The following is a 21,271-nucleotide window of genomic DNA, read 5'->3' on the forward strand; positions in this document are numbered from 1 at the left end:
TTATCATGTATTTGCACACTGTGGATGGCTTGTCTGTAATCAAGTATTGTCTTTCCACTGACTGGTTAGTACGCAACAAAAGCTTCATCTGTACCTCGGTATATGTAACAATAAACAAAACTCAAATATAAATAACGTAATATGTTGCATTTATGGGTCATTTAAGGTGAAGAGGAAAAGATTTAATAGGAATCGAAGGGGTAACATTTTCACACAAAGGGTGGTGGGTGTATGGAGCGACCTGCCAAAGGAGGTAGTTGAGGCAGTTAGACAGGTACATTGATAGGACAGATTGAGGGATATGGGCCAAACGCAGGCAGGTGGGACTAGTGTAGCAGGGACATGTTGGCCAGTGTGGACAAGTTGGGCCAAAGGGCCTGTTTCCACGCTGTACCAGTACAGTTTCCTCTGTCCGATGGAGATTAGCCAAGCCTTTCTTGTGTAGTGCTACGTTGCCAGGGCTTTTAAATTGCAACCGTCTTAACATTCAACTCGAGAGTTTTGCAGCTTTCCACGCCTCACAGTGACAAGACGCACCTGTAATTCCTCACACGGTAATAATGCACTCACAATTTTAATAATGCCCGTGAGCAGTTTATATAGGTTCCAGGCAATTATATAGCAGAGAATGGGGACATCAGCATCCTCTCTGAAAGAACCACATCATTAGCCCCATTCCGCTGCTACTTTCCCTGCAGCCTTGTCATTCCTGCCTTCATTAAAAGCAGCAGTAGTGACTCCATCACACGGTCATGTTTTAATAATGCTTTTCCACTGGTCGTTCTAGCTGCAAAAGTAGAACAAGCAGAAGAAATCAGACGACTCTCTGGTTCAGACAGCACCCCACAGATGCACAGCCTGTGGAATGAGAAGGTGAAGCAGCACGGCGGGCAGGAGCAAAGTGGCGGGAAGAAGGCTGTGTGCTGTGATTCAGTAACTCGCCAGCAGTGAAGCAGAGATCTCCAAAACAGCTCCGTGCTTTCATTTTATCTGCATTTCTACTTTCTGATACTTCTTGTTTAGTTTAGTTTGGCTTAGTTTTAGTGAAAACAGGCCCTTGTGCCCACTGTGTCCGCACGAACCAGCGATCACCCCGTACACTAGTTCTACCCGACGCACCAGGGACAATTTGCAGAGGCCAACTAACCTACAAACCCGCACGTCTTTGGAATTGTTGTGTCTGTGACGCAAGTCTCGACAAAATCATTGTGGGGTTACTCAGAAGACTCGTTATTCTTCAGGCCAAGCACTCAGAACTTTTAAACATTCAATCGGCAGAGATTGAAATGGCCATTGAAATCCCATTCTCACCTCAAAACATTAATGGTCAGAGTCTAGTCCAGATATTTCACGTCCAATGTGATCATGTATGTGGGAAACACAAAAGGGATTGAATAGAACAAAGTCAATGAAATTATAGTCACTGCACCAATAAAGGAACGATGCATTTCTCCACAGGAGGTAAAGATGCAAAGAAGAGTAATTTTCCCCAAAGGACTTAGGTACAAAATGGAATAGAGACAAAAAGAAAAGAAGATACAAGAAACTGCAGATGTTGGTTGACAAAAAAAGGTAGTAAACAAAGTCCTGGAGTCACTGATCGGGTCAGGCAGCATTTCTGTAGAACATGGATAAGTGACATTTTGGGTCTGGACCGTTCTTCAGACTGATTGTATGGTTTGGGAGAGGGGGGGGGGGGGCAGGACAAAGCCTGTCAGATATTAGATTGATACATGTGTGGGGGGGGGGAGGGTGATAGGCAGATTGTGGACAAAGGCCTGAGATGAAAAGGCAGAAGGTATGAGACAAAAGGATGAGAGATGGTGTGAAACTGACCAATTGTTAGGAAATTTAAACAAATGTATTAATATAGGCAAACAGACCAAACTTGCAGTTTTAAATGTGAACAACAAGCAAGTCATGTTCGTAAATACTAAAATCTGGGAATAATGCCGAAGTTGCAGGATCAATTCATCCCAAAGAGGAGGAAAGATTCTAAGGGGAGTAAGAGGCACCCGTGGCTGACAAGGGAAGTCAAGGACAGCATAAAAATAAAAGAGAAGAAGTATAACATAGCAAAGAAGAGCGGGAAGCCAGAGGATTGGGACTCTTTCAAAGAGCAACAGAAGATAACTAAAAAGGCAATACGGGGAGAAAAGATGAGGTACAAAGGTAAGCTAGCCAATAATATAAAGAAGGATAGTAAAAGCTTCTTGTGGGTCCCTTGAAGGCAGAAGCATGTGAATTTATTATGGGGAACAAGGAAATGGCAGACGAGTTGAACCGGTACTTTGGATCTGTCTTCATTAAGGAAGACAAAAAACAATTTCCCAGATGTTCTAGTGGCCAGACATCCTAGGGTGACGGAGGAACTGAAGGAAATTCACATTAGGCAGGAAATGGCGTTGGGTAGACTGATGGGACTGAAGGCTGATAAATCCCCAAGGCCTGATGGTCTGCATCCCAGGGTACTTAAGGAGGTGGCTCTAGAAATCCTGGACTTATTGGTGATCATTTTCCTATCTTCTATAGATTCAGGATCAGTTCCTGTGGATTGGAGGGCAGCTAATGTTATCCCACTTTTTAAGGAGGGAGAGAGAAAACAGGAAATTATAGACCAGTTAGTCTGACATCAGTGGTGGGGAAGATGCTGGAGTCAATTATAAAAGACGAAATTGGGGAGCATTTGGATAGCATTAACAGGATCGTTCCGAGTCAGCATGGATTTACGAAGGGGAAATCATGCTTGACTAATCTTCTGGAATTTTTTGAGGCTGTAACTCAGAAAATAGACAGGGGAGAGCCGGTAGATGTAGTGTACCTTGACTTTCAGAAAGCCTTCAACAAGGTCCCACATAGGAGATTAGTGGACAAAATTAGAGCACATGGTATTGGGGGTAGGATACTGACATGGATAGAAAATTGGTTGGCAGACAGAAAGCAAAGAGTTGGGATAAATGGGTCCCTTTCAGAATGGCAGGCAGTGACTAGTGGGGTACCGCAAGGCTCGGTGCTGGGACCGCAGCTATTTACAATATACATTAATGACTTGGATGAAGGGATTAAAAGTAACATTAGCAAATTTGCAGATGACTCAAAGCTGGGTGGCAGTGTGAACTGTGAGGAAAATGCTATGAGGTTGCAGAGTGACTTGGACAGGTTGTGTGAGAGGGCGGATGCATGGCAGATGCAGTTTAATGTGGATAAATGTGAGGTTATCCACTTTGGTGGCAAGAACAGGAAGGCAGATTATTATCTGCATGATGTCAAGTTAGGAAAAGGGGAAGTACAACGAGATCTGGGTGGCATAGTGCATCAGTCACTGAAAGGAAGCATGCAGGTACAGCAGGCAGTGAAGTAAGCCAATGGAATGTTGGCCTTCATAACAAGGGGAGTTGAGTATAGGAGCAAAGAGGTCCTTCTGCAGTTGTACAGGGCCCTTGAGAGGCCACACCTGGAGTATTGTGTGCAGTTTTGGTCTCCAAACTTTAGGAAGGACATTCTTGCTATTGAAGGAGTGCAGCTTAGGTTCACGAGGTTAATTCCCAGAATGGCGGGACTGTCGTACGTTGAAAGACTGGAGCGACTGGGCTTGTATACTCTGGAATTTAGAAGGATGAGAGGGGATCTTATTGAAACATATAAGATTATTAAGGGATCGGACAGGCTAGAGGCAGGAAACATGTTCCCGAAGTTGGGGGAGTCCCGAACCAGGGGCCACAGTTTAAGAATAAGAGGTAGGCCATTTAGAACAGAGATGAGGAAGAACTTTTTCACTCAGAGAGTTGTGAAGCTGTGGAATTCTCTGCCTCAGAAGGCAATGGAGGCCAATTCTCTGGATGCTTTCAAGAGAGTGTTAGATAGAGCTCTTAATGATAGCGGAGTCAGGGGGTATGGGGAGAAGGCAGAAACGGGGTCCTGATTGTGCATGATCAGCCATGATCACGGTGAATGGCGGTGCTAGCTCGAAGGGCCGAATGGCCTACTCCTGCACCTATTGTCTATTGTCTAGTCTTTTAAGCATAGATTAAAGTGGGGCCATTTTCATCGCCTGCACTGCAGGAAAATACACATTTTGAAAACGAGAATTGGAAGAGCAAATATGTAAGGAGATAGCAGATATTAGTAGTAAGCACAGAGTGGTGATTGTGGGTGATTTCAATTTTCCGTATATAGACTGGGAATCACATTCTGTTAAAGGGCTGGATGGTTTGGAGTTTGTAAAATGTGTGCAGGATAGTTTTTTGCAGCAATACGTAGAGGTGCCTACCAGAGAAGGGGCAGTGTTGGACCTCCTGTTAGGAAATGAGATGGGTCAGGTGACGGAGGTATGTGTTGAGGAGCACTTTGGGTCTAGTGATCATAATGCCATTAGTTTCAATATCATTATGGAGAAGGTCAAATCTGGACCAAGGGTTGAGATTTTGGATTGGAGAAAGGCTAATTTTGAGGAGATGAGAAAGGATTTAAAAGGAGTGAAATGGAAATTGTTGTTTTATGAAAAGGATATAATAGAGAAATGGAGGATATTTAAAGGTGAAATTTTGAGAGTACAGAGTCTTTATGTCCCTGTTCGGTGGAAGCCTGCTGTACTTGCATGCTTCCTTTCAGTGACTGATGCACTAGGACACCAAGATCTCGTTGTACGTCCCCTTTTCCTAACTTGACACCATTCAGATAATAATCTGCCTTTTTATTCTTACTATCAAAGTGGATACTCACACTTATCCACATTAAACTGCATCTGCCATGCATCCGCCCACTCACACAACCTGTCCAAGTCACCCTGCAACCTCATAGCGCGGGAAGCACAGACAGACAACATTTTGAGAGTTTTAATATTTAAAGGGAGTGTCACTTTTTCTTTGGGTTCTACAGATTTTCTGATCGGGGAAGAAAAATGGAAATTATAGTCGTAAGTTTTGATTGCATCAGAAAGCAAAATCGTCTCTTAAAAATTACTTAAAGGAAAAGCAGATATTCCATAAATACTTTAAAAGACTACAGTTTTTGCATTTAATATGTCACGTTACAAGGTTTCATTGCATCCCAGTGAATTCACATGTAATTAAATGTTTCTGACCTTTGGTCACTTGTGTAATATGGAAAGTGACACATACATTGTCACCAAAAGGAATGATATAAAAGACAGGGTAAACTGCTTATTTGAGGGATAAGTATTGGCCAGGAAAATGGGACCAATACAAGTGCTATAATATTCTCTGTGCCTTGCCAAGAGTGTCTCGTTAATATTTCAATGGGAAGACAACTTCTATCAGTTCCAACTCCGTCACTACTGCTGAAGCCAATTTATTCAAAGATGATAGACACAAAATGCTGGAGTAACTCAGTGGGAAGGGCAGCATCTCTGGATAGATGGAATGAGTGATGTTTCGTGTCGAGACCCTTCTTCAGACTGAGAGTCAGGGGAGTGGAAGACACGGAGATATGGAACATGATAGTGCTGCGGACAAATCATGCTTAACATGTATCTACCTATCATTTGCCTAGCTTTGTCCCACTCCCACCTCTCTTTCAGCTTTCACCCCCGCCCTTCCCACTACAATCAGTCTGAAGAAGGGTCCCAAAATGAACGTCGCCTGTTCATGTTTTCCAGAAATGCTGCCTGACCTTGAGTTACTCCAGTACTTTGTGCCTCTTTTGTAAATGAACATCTGCAGTTCCTTGTATCTAAACTTAACATTACATAACCCTGAATAGATCGGGTAGCTGCAGAAAGTCTTTTACCCAGAGTAGGGAAATCAACAACCAGAAGCCATAGAGTTAAGGTGACAGGGGAAAGATTTAATTAGAATCTATGGGGTGAATTTTTCACACAGAGGGTGGTGAGTATATGTAATGAGTTTAGGGAGGAGGTAATTGAGGTAGAAATGATAATCCGAGTTCTTTACCTGCATTCTAGATAAAAAAGATAATAATCTGAATAATAGATGAGTACAAGAGATTTTATTCCACATTGGGGTTCTTCCGTGAGGATCTCCAGATACAATACAGTGTCTGAAAAGATCTCAACTAGGGAGAGGGAAAGAACAGCTTTTTCCAAGATTGATAACTTTTTATACAGAAAGGAAAAGGGGTGTTACATAGGAATCAACAAACAATTACAATCTAAATACAATTCACATGGTTACAGAGAAAACAATTCACATGGTTACAGAGAAAACAAACCATTAATACAGGTCACATGCTTTCAAGGAAACGCATCACCGAGAGTGGGTTCGAAACTAACTTTTCCTACTTTCACATGCCCATATAAGGAGGTGTTATTGTGGAATAAGGAAAACCTTATCTATTCATTTGCAGCTGCAGAACAAGGCACCCATTTAGAACAAAGAAACCCTTTAGCGCCTGTCTGTTCCCTATCACTCCTACAAATCAAATAACCACATTATTTTCCAATGCTAACACTATTCTGAAACAAGCATCCATTTTACTGCTTTCTACTGAAAATAAGCATTCATTTTATATTAGCTAAAATAACAACAAAAGTAACCATCTTCAACCATCTAAAACAAAATATCAATATCTCTAATTAACTATACCAGCTAATAGCATATAGATTATCAGAAACAATATTTAAAATACATTTTGGATAGGTATATGAATAGGAAAGGCTTAGAGGAGTGTTGACCAAAGAGAGGACTGTGTGGATGGGGAACCTTGGTTGGCATGGGCAAGCTGGGCCGTATGACTCTATGACTAATTGTAAGTTTCAGTGTATTGTATTCTGTGTTTAAAAATCAGTCCTTTAATTGTAAAATAATGGAATTCAGTCAATACAAGGGCCTTAAAACAGCATCTGCACTACCAACACACCACACACACTACCAACTAGTGATGGATTCCATTGTATATATTTTCAAACTCGGATGGCATTGGTGGGGAGAGTATTGGAATGTGGTTGGGAGCAAAAGACAAGAAAAGCCCCTGCAATTATAATATTTGTTGTTCAATGTTTCTAATGAGAATTGATAAAGAAGATGTTAGGAATGCAGGAGGATGAGGATGATCTCAGGAGGATGAGGGTTGATCTTTGGAGGACGAGGAATGATCTTATAGAAGTGTATAAAATCATGAGAGGAATAGATCGCACAAAGTCTCTTGCTCAGAGTAGGTGAATTGAGGACCAGAGGACCTAGGTTTAAGGTGAAAAGATTTAATAGGAATCTGAGGGGTAACTTTTTCACACAAAGGGTGGTGGGTGTATGGAACAAGCTGCCAGAGGATGTAGTTGAGGCAGGGACTATCCCAGTGTTTAAGAAGCAGTTAGACAGGTACATGGATAGGACGGATTTGGAGGGATATGGACCAAACGCGAGCAAGCTGGGACATGTTGGCCGGTGTGATCAAGTTGGGCTGAATGATGTTTCCACACTGTATCACTCTATGACTCTATGTTGCACAAAAAAAAGCTCTCTGAGGTTTGAGATGTCAAAACAAAATTGTTCTTGAGCTTCTGTCGCAGAGGTCAAGTGGAATCCTGTCATTGTGCTTAAAAAAATGCAATAGATCACTGCTTAGAAACCTTAGACCTAACACTGTGTCGCAGCACTGGAGACCTGGGTTCGATCCTGACTACAGGTGCTTCTGTACCTTCTCCCCGTGACCTGCGTGGGTTTTCTCCGGGTGCTCGTTTCCTCCCACACTCCAAAGACGTACAGGTTTGTAGGTTAATTGGCTTGGATAAAATTGTAAATTGTCCCTAGTGTGTGTAGGATAGTGTTAGTGCGGGGATCACTGCTGGGTGTGGACTCGGTGGGCCGAAGGGCCCGCTTCCGTGCTGTATCTCTAAAGTAAACTAGCTATCCCAAATTCAGTTTATCCTATTTAAAAAAATAAACTGGAAGGAATTTCAATATGGGTAGGAAGGAACTGCAGATGCTGGTTCACACCGATGAGAGACACAAAATGCTGGTGTAACTCAGCGGGACAGGCAGCATCTCTGGAGAAAAGGAATGGGTGAAGTTTCGGGTTGAGACCCTTCTTCTTCCCTTTATGGGAATGGGAGGTATTGACCGTGCCAAGAGAGAGGAACATTGGAGGTGATGACATTGTCTCTTCCGAACGGAGACCCGACCTTTTTTCTGGGTGGTGTCTCCGTTCCCGCTGCGGCCTACCATCGGCCAAACACCTGGAGCTGGTGGCCTCCAGCTGGGGCCACCTGGGCTCTGGTTCCCAGAGCCCGCTGACCGGACTCACCATCTGTGGAGCTGGCTGCCTTCGGAGGCTGTGGTGGCACTGCGGGAGCGGCTGCGACTCGCCTTCGGAGGCTTCGGCCGCGGGCCGCGTGGATATCGGAAGCTCGCAGCCCCCTGGGTGGGGGCCGACATCGGGAGCTCCGACAGAGGCAGCGTCTTCGCCCGCCCCGGATCGCGGGGCTTGGGTCGACCCGCTGCGGACCTTTCACCGTCCGGCGCGGCCTGGAACGTGGCAACTTCAACAGCCTGACCGCGGGAGAAGACGGCAGGGGAAGAGAAAAGACATTCTAGCCTTCCATCACAGTGAGGAGGGGACTGGAGGAGGCTCACTGTGATGGATGTTTCTCTTTTTTTGTTTTGTGTTGGTTGTGATTGTGTGTGAAATTGTTTATTTTTATTGCTCTATTGCTGGACTGTGGAGGACATTTCATTTCACTGCACATCTTGTGTGTGTATGTGACAAATAAACCTGACTTGACTTGATTGAAGACAGAGCAAATCACCATGGGCTGGCCTACAGCACCATCTAGTGAGCAACTCCACATAGCAGTAGAGAGGACTGAGGCACCATACACCTCCTCAGACTGCCACATTGTTCAGAGATTAATTTTGCACAGGTTGTCCGTCCGGGAAGCTTCGAGAAGACTTTATTCACGGCCTGCACTGCTTCAATTTTTGGTTCCAATGTTGCTCTTTTACACATCCACTACTAATTCAAATAGCTTTGAGTAACAGGAAAAGAGTTTGTATCAGATCATGAAGTGCTAAAGCACTGAGGCTTTCAGTCTGAAAAAGGGTCTCGACCCAAAACGTCACCCATGCCTTCTATCGAGAGATGTTGACTGTCCCGCTGAGTTACTCCAGCTTTTCATGTCTATCTTTAGCAACTGAGGCGTAAGTCGTTCCTCAAACTAATTTCAGTTGAATCTTGTGCTTAATCTCCCCATTTCCTAATTTGAGTGCAAGTGAACCAAACTCTCTCGCAGATGGATCGCCTGTCAAATACACTCCAGCACTTTGTGTCTATCTTCTGGGTAAACCAGCAGCTGCAGTTCCTTTCTACACAATACATTCACTTTTTGTTTTTTAAGTATAATCATTTAAGGTTTACCCAAATACAAGATGCTTTAATAAAGGCTTTCCATTCAGCTGTTTTAGAATAACTGGTAGCGTTTGACCAATACCTCCCGCTGGCACTAAAGGAACACCTCCCTTTAATTTATCATGTGTTTAAGATTTGGGCGGTCACGGAGGCAGGGCAGTAAAGTTGCTGCCTTACAGCGAATGCAGCGCTGGAGACCCAGATTCGATCCCAACTACAGGTGCTGTCTGTACGGAGTTTATACATTCTCCCCGTGACCTGCGTGGGTTTTCTCCAAAGACGTACAGGTTTGTAGGTTAATTGGCTTGGTAAATGTAAGTATTGTCCCTAGTGGGTGTAGGAAAGTGTTAATGTGCGGGGATCGCTGGTCGGCACAGACCCAGTGGGCCGAAGGGCCTGTTTCCGCGCTGTATCTCTAAACTAAATTAAACTAAAAAGATCTTGCAGTGTTAGATATAATGTTTCAACGGCTGCTTTTGTGGGCTATTGGACTTTCACCTCAGACAATAAGTTTACAACCTTTTAGAATTTTTTCCTTTGAATTTCTAATAACGAATGTTAGACATTGGAGTCTCCACATTTGTCAAATTTACATGGAGTTTAAAGGACAAAAGTAGTCTTCTCCCCTGTGAAAGGTGGAGAAGCAATACCCGATGACACCACAACCTGGCTAAACAGATTTTTCAGTTTCAGTTTAGTTTATTGTCATGTGTTGAGTGCTATCCAGTCAGCAATAAGACAATACATGATTACAATCGAGCCATTACAAGTGTATAGATTACATGATAAGGGAATAATGTTTAGTGCAAGGTTAAACAAGCAAATTCTGATCAAGGATAGTTCTGATCAAGGATCAAGGGTCACCAATGAGGTAGATAGCACTGCTGAATCTGGAGACGTGCGTTTTCGCACTTCTATGCCTTTCGCCAGATGGGAGAGGGAAGAAGAGAGAGTGGCCAGGGTGCAACTCGTCCTTGATTATGTAGCTGCCGAGGCAGCGTGAGGTGTAAATGGAGTCAATAGAAGGGAGGTTGGTTTGTGTGATGGTTTGGGCTGCATCCACAATTTCTTGCGGTCTTGGATGGAGCTGTTCCCAAACCACGCTGTGATGCATCCTGCTAAAAATATTTAGGAAAAGAACTGCAGATGCTGGTTTAAATCGAAGGTAGAAACAAAATAGTGGAGTAACTCAGCGGGTCAGGCAGCATCTCGGGAGAGAAGGAATGGGTTTCGTTTCGGGTCGAGACCCTTCTTCAGACTGAAGAAGCGTCTTGACCCGTAACGTCACCCATTCCTTCTCTCCCGAGATGCTGCCTGACCCACTGAGTTATTCCACCATTTTGTGTCTACTCCTGATAAAATGCTTTCTACGGTGCATCTGTAGAAGTTGGCAAGAGTTGTAGGGGACATGCCGGACTTCCTAAGTCTTCCAAGTAGAGGCGTTGGTGTGCTTTCTGCTTTGTGCATTTTGCTCATTTTTCCCTGTTGCACCAGAAGCATCCAAAAATAGCTCACTGTGAACAGTCTAAGTAATAGTGAAAAAGCCATTTTTTTATATTTCTCAAAGTTTGGTCCTATCTCCCAGATATATTCATCCAACTGGTCTGAACAGTGGCTCATCCCCTGCAGAAACTCAGTACATTCATTTGAATGAATGCACAGGCAAATTAGAGAAACAGCATCTCATATTTTGTTGGACAGCTTACAACCTAGCAGTATAAATTTCTCTTATTTCACGTAACCTCTGCATTCCCTCTCTCTGTACCCTTCCCCCACTCCTGCCAGATCGACTGTTCACATCCATATATCGCTTCATTATCATTTCTTTCACAGCCAACAATGGACCATTGTGGGCTGCACCTTTCCTTGGTCATCGATGCCGGCTCTGATTTGTTCTGAACTTTTTTATACCTCTAGTTTCCTTCTCCCTTGACTCTCAGTCTGAAGAAGGGATTCGGCCCGAAACGTCATCTATTCCTTTTCTCCAGAGATGCTGCCTGACCTGCTGAGTTACTCCAGCATTTTGTGTCTATCTTTGGTGTAAATCAGCATCTGCAGTTCCATTCAACACAAACATTTTTGACTACTCTTTGGTTCAGATAGACCAAATGTACTTGGGTCAGCTCCACCCAAAATATTTAGTAGAAAAAATAATTCTGTGAAAAAAATTAATGTTCAATGGGGAAAATTAAAATTAGGCACCTTTTGGGCCACAATGAGCCTCTCTGAAAAACTAAGAGTGCAGTGCTCGCCTTTATACTGAACCCAACATTAAAAAAATTCAGATTTCTAGGTAGTTTTAGTGAGCTCTGAGCGGAACACTCATTTCCATTCCACTTTTATTCCACTTTGTTAGATGTCTTTAAATAGATTATGGGGAAAAGAATAACCAAGGAAACAGAAGGGCCTAAGAGAGACAACCATAGCAAACTGCACATGGAGCCAGAAGATACAAATCCTGAATAAATACTATTCATTGGTATTCATAAAGGAAATGGACTTTACAGTTGGAGGATGCATCGCCCGGTGGGGGCTTCAAAAAGTTGGGAGCCTCGATCACCTCGTGGCACCACGGGAGAAGAATGAGGAGGAGATAAGACTTTTCTTTGCCTTCCATCACAGTGAGGGTGTGCCTAGAGCAATCACTGTGATGGCTGTTTGTGTAAAAATTGTATCTGTGTGTCCTGTGCTTTTTGTTGTCTACTGCCGGACCCTGACGTGAGAGGACGCTGGCGCTGTTTATTCGCCGCTTTTCCGTTAGGATAGTTTGTCTGTTTGTTTTTATGTTATGATTGTTCTTGTAAAGCGCTTTGAGCTCCCGATAAGGCGCTATATAAAATAAATGCTTATTATTATTATAAAGGGGAAGGTGAAAGGCAAGTGTTAGTCACCATAAATAAAGAGGGAGAGAAGGACAGTGGGATCAGTGTAGAGAATTCTAATATGCAAGGACTATTTGGGATGAGGAGGAGGAGATGTTGGGGCTCATTAGTAGCATTACGGTGGATAAATTCCCAATAAGGCCTATCCCACGTTATTGAGAGGCAAGAGAGGGCATTGCGGGAACCTTGACGAAGATCTTTGTATCCTCTATCCATAAATGAGGTCTTGGAGAATTACTGTAAGTAGCCAATGTTGTTTCTTTGTTTAAGGGAGAAGTAGGGTGAATCCAGGGAATTGTAGGCCAGTGACCCTCACGTCAGTGGTAGGGAAGAGAATTTTTGGAGAGAATTCCGGGATAGAATTTACTCCCATTCGGAAGAACATGGTTTAATCAGGGACAGTCAGTATGGCTTTGTACATGGCAGGTCGTGTCTTACTAACTTGATATCGTTTTTGAGGAGGTGGCAGCAGTGATCGATGAGGGTGGGGGGAGTGCATGTTATCCACATGGACTAAAGTAAGGTGTTTGATAAAGTCCACCCTGGTGGACTACTCCAAAAGATTAAAATGCACGGGTTTATCAGTGACTAGGTCGTATGGATTCAGAATTACCTCAATGATCATAAGGTCAGAAGTGATAGGAGTAGAATTAGGCCATTCGGCCCATCAAGTCTACTCCACCATTCAATCATGGTTGACCTAACCCCATTCTCCTGCCTTCTCCCCATAATCTCTGACACCTGTACTAATCAGTCTGAGGAAGGGTCTCAACCATAAACGTCTCACATTCCCTCTCTCCAGAGATGCTGCCTGGTAGTGGCCGCAGCACCGACATTTGCGGAATCCCGCTAGTCACGGGCAGCTAACTGAAAATGGCCCCTTCATTGCCACTCTTTGCCTTCTGCCATCCAGCCAACCTGCTACCCATGCCAGTATCTGCCCTTTGTTGCCTTGGGCTCTCTTCTTCCTTAGCAGCCTCACGTGTGGCACCTTATCAAAGGCTTTCTGAAAATCAGATAAAAAGGCAGAGGGTTGTGGTGGAAGGACAATATTCAGGTTGGAGATAGACACAAAATGCTGGAGTAACTCAACGGGACAGGCAGCATGTCTGGATAGAAGGAATGGGTGACATTTAGGGTCGAGACCCTTCTTCAGACTGAAAAAGGGTCTCGACCTGAGATGTCATCTACCCACGTTCTCCAGAGATGCTGCCTGACCCGCTGAGGTTCTCCAGCAATTTGTGTCTTTTTTTTAAAACAACATCTGCAGTTTCTTGTTTCCAGATTTAAAAAATTAGCCACCCAGGAAAAGCAGTTGTGTGACCTTGACTGAGACAGCAAAGCTGGTACAGAAGCAACAGAAGGTAGAACTGAAACAAATCAATATCACTTGTGGATTAGCTACTGTTCAGCAGTGGATTAAATTAAATCAGGAGCAGTGGGCGGACCTGGCAAATGCGCTTGCTATGTTATCACAGAATTACTGGGAGAGTGATGTTTGACACTCAGATGAGTCAGATAGAGAATGGACAGAGAGGGAAGAGGATAATAAAACCGGTTGTTGAAGCTAAACCCCTGGTCCAAATCAAAGTTAAAAATTGAATGGACAGATACGCGCCGATTAGCTCTGACTGAAAACACAGAGACCATTGTCAGGGATTACAAAGCTCCAGTTACCAGCGTTACGGGCGGCAGTGACGAGGCAGTAGAGCTGCTGCCTTACAGTGCCAGAAACCCGGGTTCGATCCTGACTATGGGTGCTAGACAATAGACAATAGGTGCAGGAGTAGGCCATTCGGCCCTTCGAGCCAGCTGTCTGTACCGAGTTTATACGTTCTCCCCGGTTTCCTCCCACACTCCAAAGATGTACAGGTCTGTAGGTTAATTGGCTTGGTATGTTGTAAAATTGTCCCTAGTGTGTGGAGGTTAGTGCAAGGGTTGATTGCTGGTCGGCACAGACTCGGTGGGTCGAAGGACCTGTTCCCATGCTGCATCTCTAAATTCTGAAGTCCAAAGTCGAAAGTTAATCTGGTAATTGAATGCAAAAGCAAGTTGTACAGCAGCGTTATAAAATGTTCTTATCATCTAGATTACGACATGTAGTTCCAGTCACTACAAGGGTGTGACTGAGCTGTGGGATGGGGAGGAGATTTACAAGATATGGCCCTGAATCAAAAAGACACTGGAGGGGTTGGGTCTAATTTCCATGGAGCAAAGGACATGAAGGTATATAAAATTACAAGAGGTTTAAGTAGGGGAGAAAGCAGGATTTTTTCACCATAGCAGAGGCAAATAAAACTAGATGACACAGATTTCTAGTGAGCCTTAAAAGAGTTAGAGGGGATCGGGGGAAGACCCCGAAGATGGTGAGTAGCTGGAACAGAGGTGGAAGCAGAGTTGCGCTTGAATTTCCTGGGCCGAATGCTGGAAGATAAGTTCATAACTTATGGGAGCAGTATTAGGCTATTTAGCCCATCAAGATGGAATAAATATGGATGGATGCTCACTAATTGGCATGGATGTGGCAGGAGAAAGATCTATTTCCATGCTACATAATTACTTAGAGCATAGAACATTACAGGTAGACACAAAATGTTGGAGTAACTCAGCGAGACAGGCAGCATCTCTGGAGAGAAGGAATGGGTGACGTTTCGGGTCAAGACCCTTCTTCAGACTGATGTCAGGGGAGTGGGCGGGGCAGAGATATAAAATATAGTCGGAGACTGTAAGACTGGTAGGAGAACTGGGAAAGCTAAGTGCATGGAGAGAGAGGGAGAAAGCATGGCTATTTGAAGTTAGAGAAGTCAATGTTCTCGGATGTGGCCAGTAGTGGGATCCCTGGAAATAAACCCTCCGCAACTCCCTGGAAATAAATCCAACGGGATCCCACTATTGGCCACATCTTCCCATCTCCACCCCTTTCTGCTTTCCGCAGAGACCGTTCCCTCCGCAACTCCCTGGTCAACTCGTCCCTTCCCACCCAAACCACCCACTCCCCAGGTACTTTTCCCTGCAACCGCAGGAGATGCAACACCTGTCCCTTTACCTCCCCCCTCGACTCCATCCAAGGACACCAACAGTTTTTTCAGGTGAGGCACGTTGACTTGCACCTCCTCCAACCTCACCTACTGTATCCGCTGTTCCAGGTGTCAACTCCTGTATATCAGCAAGGCCAAGCACAGGCTCGGCGATCGTTTCGCAGAACACCTCCGCTCAGTCGGCCTTAACCTACCTGATCTCCCGGTTGGTCAGCACTTTAACTCCCCCTCCCATTCCCAATCTGACTTTTCTGTCCTGGGCCTCCTCCATTTTCAGTGAGACCCAGCGCAAATTAGAGGAACAGCACCTCATATTTCACTCGGGTAGCTTACACCCCAGCGGTATGAACATTAACTTCTCTAACTTCAAGTAGCCCTTGCTTTCCCTCTTCTCTATCTCCTCCCCCTTCCCAGTTCTCCCACTAGTCTTATTGTCTCCGACTACATTCTATCTCTGTCCCGCCCACTCCCGTGACATCAGTCTGAAGAAGGGTCTCGACCCAAAACGTCACCTATTCCTTCTCTCAAGAGAAGCTACCTGTCCTGCTGAGTTACTCCAGCATTTTGTATCTATCTGATTTAAACCAGCATCTGCAGCTCTTTCCTACACATTGAACAGTGCAACACAGAAACAGGCTTCTTTGCCCACACAGTCCACGACCCAATGGCCAAATGGCCAATGGCTAGTCAACGTAGGCATCAAGTCAGTTGATAAAAATGGAGAGGAGAGAACTATTAAATATCCAGAATTTGGAGCCTTCAATGGTCGGGAGAGATTAGGCGAATAGGGGGATGACGAGATTAATGTTGGAGGCACGGAGGGGATCTTCGAGAATCATAGGTTGCAGGAGATTACAGGGGTAAATGTACAACATAGATCAGTACAGCACAGGAACAAACCCTTCAGCCCACGATGCCCATGCTGAACGTGATGGCAAGTTAAACTCATCTCCTCCGCCTGCACGTGCTCCACATCCCTCCATACCCTACATGTTCAGGTGCCAAGCTAAAAGCATCTTAAATGGTACTATTGTGTACCACACTTGGTAAAATGTTCCAGACACCCTCCATTCTCTGTGTAAAACAAATTATCCTCTGGCCTCAATAGGTGTGCCCTCTAGTATTTGATATTCCATCCTGGAGAAAAGGTTATGACTGTCTCCCCTGTCTGTGACTCTCTCATTTTATAAATGTATTTCAGGTTAGAAAAAATTAAATCCTTAACAAGACACTGATAGACCTTGTTTCACAAGAGGTTAGTTTAGTTGTGTTTAGTTTAGACAATAGACAATAGGTGCAGGAGTAGGCCATTCGGCCCTTCGAGCCAGCACTTTAGTTGTTTTTAGTTTAGACAACAGACAATAGACAATAAACAATAGGTGCAGGAGTATGCCATTCGGCCCTTCGAGCCATTCAATGTGATCATGGCTGAGCATCCACAATCAGTACCCCGTTCCTGCTCTCTCCCCACACCCCCTGACTCTGCTATCATTAAGAGCTCTATCTAACTTTAGTTTAGTTTAGAAATACAGCTCGGAAACAGGCGCTTAGGCCCAGCAATCCCTTTACACTAGCAATATCCTACACAATAGGGATAATTTACAATTTACAAAAGCCAAATTACCCTACAAACCTGTACGTCTTTGGAGTGTGAGAGAAAACCGGAGCACCCTGGAAAAACGTACCAACTCCAGACAGATAGCACCCGTAATCAGCACGGAACCCGAATCTCTGGCGCTGTGAGGTCAGCAACTCTACCGCTGCACCACCGTGAGAAAGCACAAGAGTGATGGAGTGTTGTATTATCAGCAGGGGATTGGGTCCAAATTTTGGCAGAAGTGGTGGATGGGAGGAGGCAGGTTGCAATAGTAAAGTCTCAGTGGTGGGAATATCAACAGCAAAACCTAATGCAAAGTAAATATATTACAATAAAAGGCAGCCTTTGTAACAAAGGAATAAAAATAGAAAACATCAAGAAATAGAGTGTGTGGGCATTGGAGAACCTTGTCCTATCTTTGACTTCACTGGACTTTACCTTGCACTAAACATTATTCACGTTATTCCCTTTATCATGTATCTGTACACTGTGAATAACTCGATTGTAATCACGCATTGTCTTTCCGCTGACAGGTGAGCACGCAACAAAAGCTTTCCATTGTATCTCGGTACACGTGACAATAAACTAGACTAACTAATAAACTAAACTAATTAACTAACTAACTAGCAAAGGGAAGGGAAGGTGGCAAGGGAAAGAAATCTCTCCTGCTGGCAAAAACAACAAAATAACAGCTCTTTATATTAAATTAATATTAATTCTTCCAATGTCAAATCAAAGGAAACAGGGGCCATGTTAGGTGTCGAACAGAAGGTTCACAACATGAAGCCTGTGAAGGGCCTAAGATAAACAATGAAGTAGAACAGGGCCTGCAAACTCCTCAGACAATGTCAACGGATGCAGGGGCTGAGGACAGTGGGGAAGAAGAGAAGAGAAGCCATTGCAGAAGACAAAGTGTATCAAGTACAGTCAGTAGGGGTTCTGGTGGCTCAACTCAATGGAAACGGTTTGTAACGTGCCATTATCGCTCAGTGTGGGATCAGCTCTGTTTTCTAATCTAAACTCAGATTGAATTACAGAAATGATACAGCCAGTAAAAGAAGGCCATTGGGCCCATTGTAGCTGCATCAGTTCCCTGCAAGAACAATCTGGTCAGACTCAGATCCACAACCTTGCATTTTACCTCTCTCTATCCAAATCTCTTTTGAAAGTGATAACTGCTTACACTGTCCTCTCAGGCAGTATTTCAAGTGCTGTCGACCCTCTGAGTCAAACTGGATATGTTTTTACCCATTTTGTCCAGACAGATATATATCAGACGATACAGCTTTTCAAACCACCTGCAATTATACATATCACCATCTTGGAGAAAAATCCAATTGCAAATATAACAGACAGGGGACCACTAACTTTGAACAGAGAGACACCGTAAATTAAATTAATAAAAATCACTCTCAGAGAGGAATGATGCAATCTGACAACAGCAGAGGAGAAATAGCATAAGTTAGGTTTCATTTTAAATACACAACAGTAAATTTTAAACCCGATGATATTAATGTCCGCAAGAACTATCCTATCATTAAAATTCTACTATTAATAAATATTAGTCACAGTAGGTGCATTTACTCTACCTGATTATCATCATTGTCGGCAGGCTAAGGTGTCCCACTTGAGACCACTACAGAAAGCGCTTGTCACGCTTGTACGTGTCTCCACTATCAAACGCTTCATGAAGCAAGCTGCTGAACACAGGAAACGTCAGATTGACATCACATATTCCACAGAAACCAAACGCACACTACTGTGGATGAATTGTGGTTCTTCCCCCACGCTAGTCACACACTAGACAGTGGCAGGGGTTTGTGGCCACTGACTCAGGCTTCTGGAATCTCATTATAAATGCAACTAACCAGCAGGAAATGTAACAATCAGGAAAGACAATGGAAAGCATTCACTTGCTTCAAGTCAATAAAAAGGACTGCTTTCTCTCGGAGAGTCAAGGCACTACCGCCTTTCTTGAAAGGAAGATTGCAGAGCTCTTATGGTGTCCACAACTTCCTGCCACCTGCCTTCCTCTATTCCAATGTCTGTTGGTCCTTTTACCTGTTGTTTCTCTGTCAGAACATTGCAACTGAAACATTTCTCCGTATTCATGGTTTACACGTTTAAAAATAATTTATTATTATGTACATTTAATTATACTCAATCCATTCTCACACCCAGGGTACAAATAGGAAGAGGAGGGGTGAATGTATCTGCTTCTTTTCCAAAGGTACTGGAGTAACTCAGTGGGTCAGGCTGGGTTCAGAACAAGGGAAACACAAAATGCAAGAGTAACACAGCGGGTCAGGCAGCATCTTTGGAGAAAAGGAACAGGTGTCATTTCGGGTCGAGATCCTTCATCAGATTCTGCAGAACTCCCGTCAGAGAGAGGAGGATAATTTCTTCAAAGTTGGCATACCTTGAGGAGATTTCGCTAAACCCATGCACTTTGATTCCCTTAATATTTAACAATCTATCAATCTAACCTGTTATTCAGTAGATACGCACAAGAAGCTGGAGTAACTCAGCGGGTCAGACAGCATTCCTGGAGAAAAGGAATAGGTGACATTTTGGGTCGAGACCCTTCTTAATACTTCAGTCTCGACACGAAAAGTCACCTATTCGTTTTCTCCAGGGATGTTGTCTGACCCTCTGAATTACTCCAGCTTTATGTGTCTATCTTCAGTTTAAACCAGCATCTGCAGTTCCGTCCTACACATTGAGTTATTCAGTGACTGAACATCCACAGCTCTTTAGGGCAATGAACTGTACAAACTCATCACAGTCTGAATGAAGAAATTTATTTTCATCTCTGACCTGAATGGTCATCTCCTTATTTTGAGACTGTGATCCCAGTTCTACATTCCCCAGTCAGTGGAAGCAACTAACCCTCCTGTACTGTTGTGAAGTACCTTAACAATCTTGCTTACTTCTATGAGATCACCTATCATTTTTCTAATTCAAGAGAGCACAGGCTCAGCTTCTTAATCTCTCCTTGCATGTCAAAGTCCCTTCACAAAAATCAATCTGGAAGATTATCAAGGCACTCCTTTTACCACAAGTATTTTCTCTCTTAAGTCGGGAGACTATTCACAATATTCCCAATATTCTACATGCAGAGATGCTGCCTGTCCCGCTGAGATACTCCAGCATTTTCATATCATATCATATCATATATATACAGCCGGAAACAGGCCTTTTCGGCCCACCAAGTCCGTGCCGCCCAGCGATCCCCGCACATTAACACTATCCTACACCCACTAGGGACAATTTTTACATTTACCCAGCCAATTAACCTACATAGCTGTACGTCTTTGGAGTGTGGGAGGAAACCGAAGATCTCGGAGAAAACCCACGCAGGTCACGGGGAGAACGTACAAACTCCTTACAGTGCAGCACCCGTCGTCAGGATCGAACCTGAGTCTCCGGCGCTGCATTCGCTGTAAAGCAGCAACTCTACCGCTGCGCTACCGTGCCGCCCTGTCTACCTTCGATTTAAACCAGCATCTGTGACTAAAGAAGGGTCTAAAGATGGGTCTCGACCCGAAACGCCACCCATTCCTTCTCTCCAGAGATGCTGCCTGACCCGCTGAGTTACTCCAGCATTTTGTGTCTACCTTCGATTTAAACCAGCATCTGCAGTTTTTTTTCCTACACATCTTGTCGCTACCATTGTACTCAAATCCACTTGGACAGAGGGCAATATGTATATGCCTTCCTAGTCACTGCTGGATCTGCAAGTTAACTTGCTCTAATTTGTTTGGCAGGTTCTCCCGAATACCAACACTTTTCAACCTTCCATTTTGTTTTTAAAGTCCACCTTCCTATTTTTGTAGGAAGGGAGGGTGTCACAGTTTTCTATTTTAAAATCTACCTTTGCACCATTACCAAGCCTCTCGATTTCACAGAAACCTCATGCATTCCCCTCAGCCCATACTGCCTCACAGCCTTGTATAATCAACAAACTGAGATGCATTGCATTTGAATACCTCAAGCTAATCATTGCTATATTTGTATAACTGAGGTCCCAGCATCAGTCCCTGTGGCACTCCCACAGGTCACAGCCTCCCAACCGACAAATTATCTGATTATTCCTACTCTCTACCTGTTAACCAAATTTCAATCCACACTCAGGTGGAGTTTGCACGTTCTCCCTGTGACCGACCGCATGGGTTTTCCCCGGGTGCTCCGTTTCCTCTCGCATTCCAAAGATGTGCAGGTTTGCAGGTAAATTGGCTTCTGTAAATGATCCCTGGTATAGACAATAGACAATAGACAATAGGTGCAGGAGTAGGCCATTCAGCCCTTCGAGCCAGCACCGCCATTCAATGCGATCATGGCTGATCACTCTCAATCAGTACCCCGTTCCTGCCTTCTCCCCATACCCCCTCACTCCGCTATCCTTAAGAGCTCTATCCAGCTCTCTCTTGAAA

General features: G+C 44.1%; 1 protein-coding gene across 8 annotated transcripts in view; it reads right to left on the minus strand.

The window, feature by feature from the left end:
- The window catches only part of acot7 (acyl-CoA thioesterase 7), a 288,577-nt gene that overhangs the window by 255,223 nt on the left and 12,083 nt on the right, over positions 1-21,271 (minus strand). For 2 of the 8 annotated variants that reach the window (XM_078425338.1, XM_078425332.1), the window contains exon 2: positions 18,428-18,538. The exons of 5 other annotated variants lie outside the window; for them this stretch is intronic. In XM_078425338.1, coding sequence (XP_078281464.1) covers positions 18,428-18,441 — 14 coding nt within the window. In that variant the 5' untranslated portion in view covers positions 18,442-18,538. The remainder of the gene's footprint in view (positions 1-18,427; positions 18,539-21,271) is intronic. One more of the 8 variants, XM_078425333.1, reaches the window with a different exon arrangement.

Source organism: Rhinoraja longicauda, chromosome 30 (genome assembly GCF_053455715.1).
Source record: "Rhinoraja longicauda isolate Sanriku21f chromosome 30, sRhiLon1.1, whole genome shotgun sequence".
Lineage (NCBI taxonomy): Eukaryota > Metazoa > Chordata > Chondrichthyes > Rajiformes > Arhynchobatidae > Rhinoraja > Rhinoraja longicauda.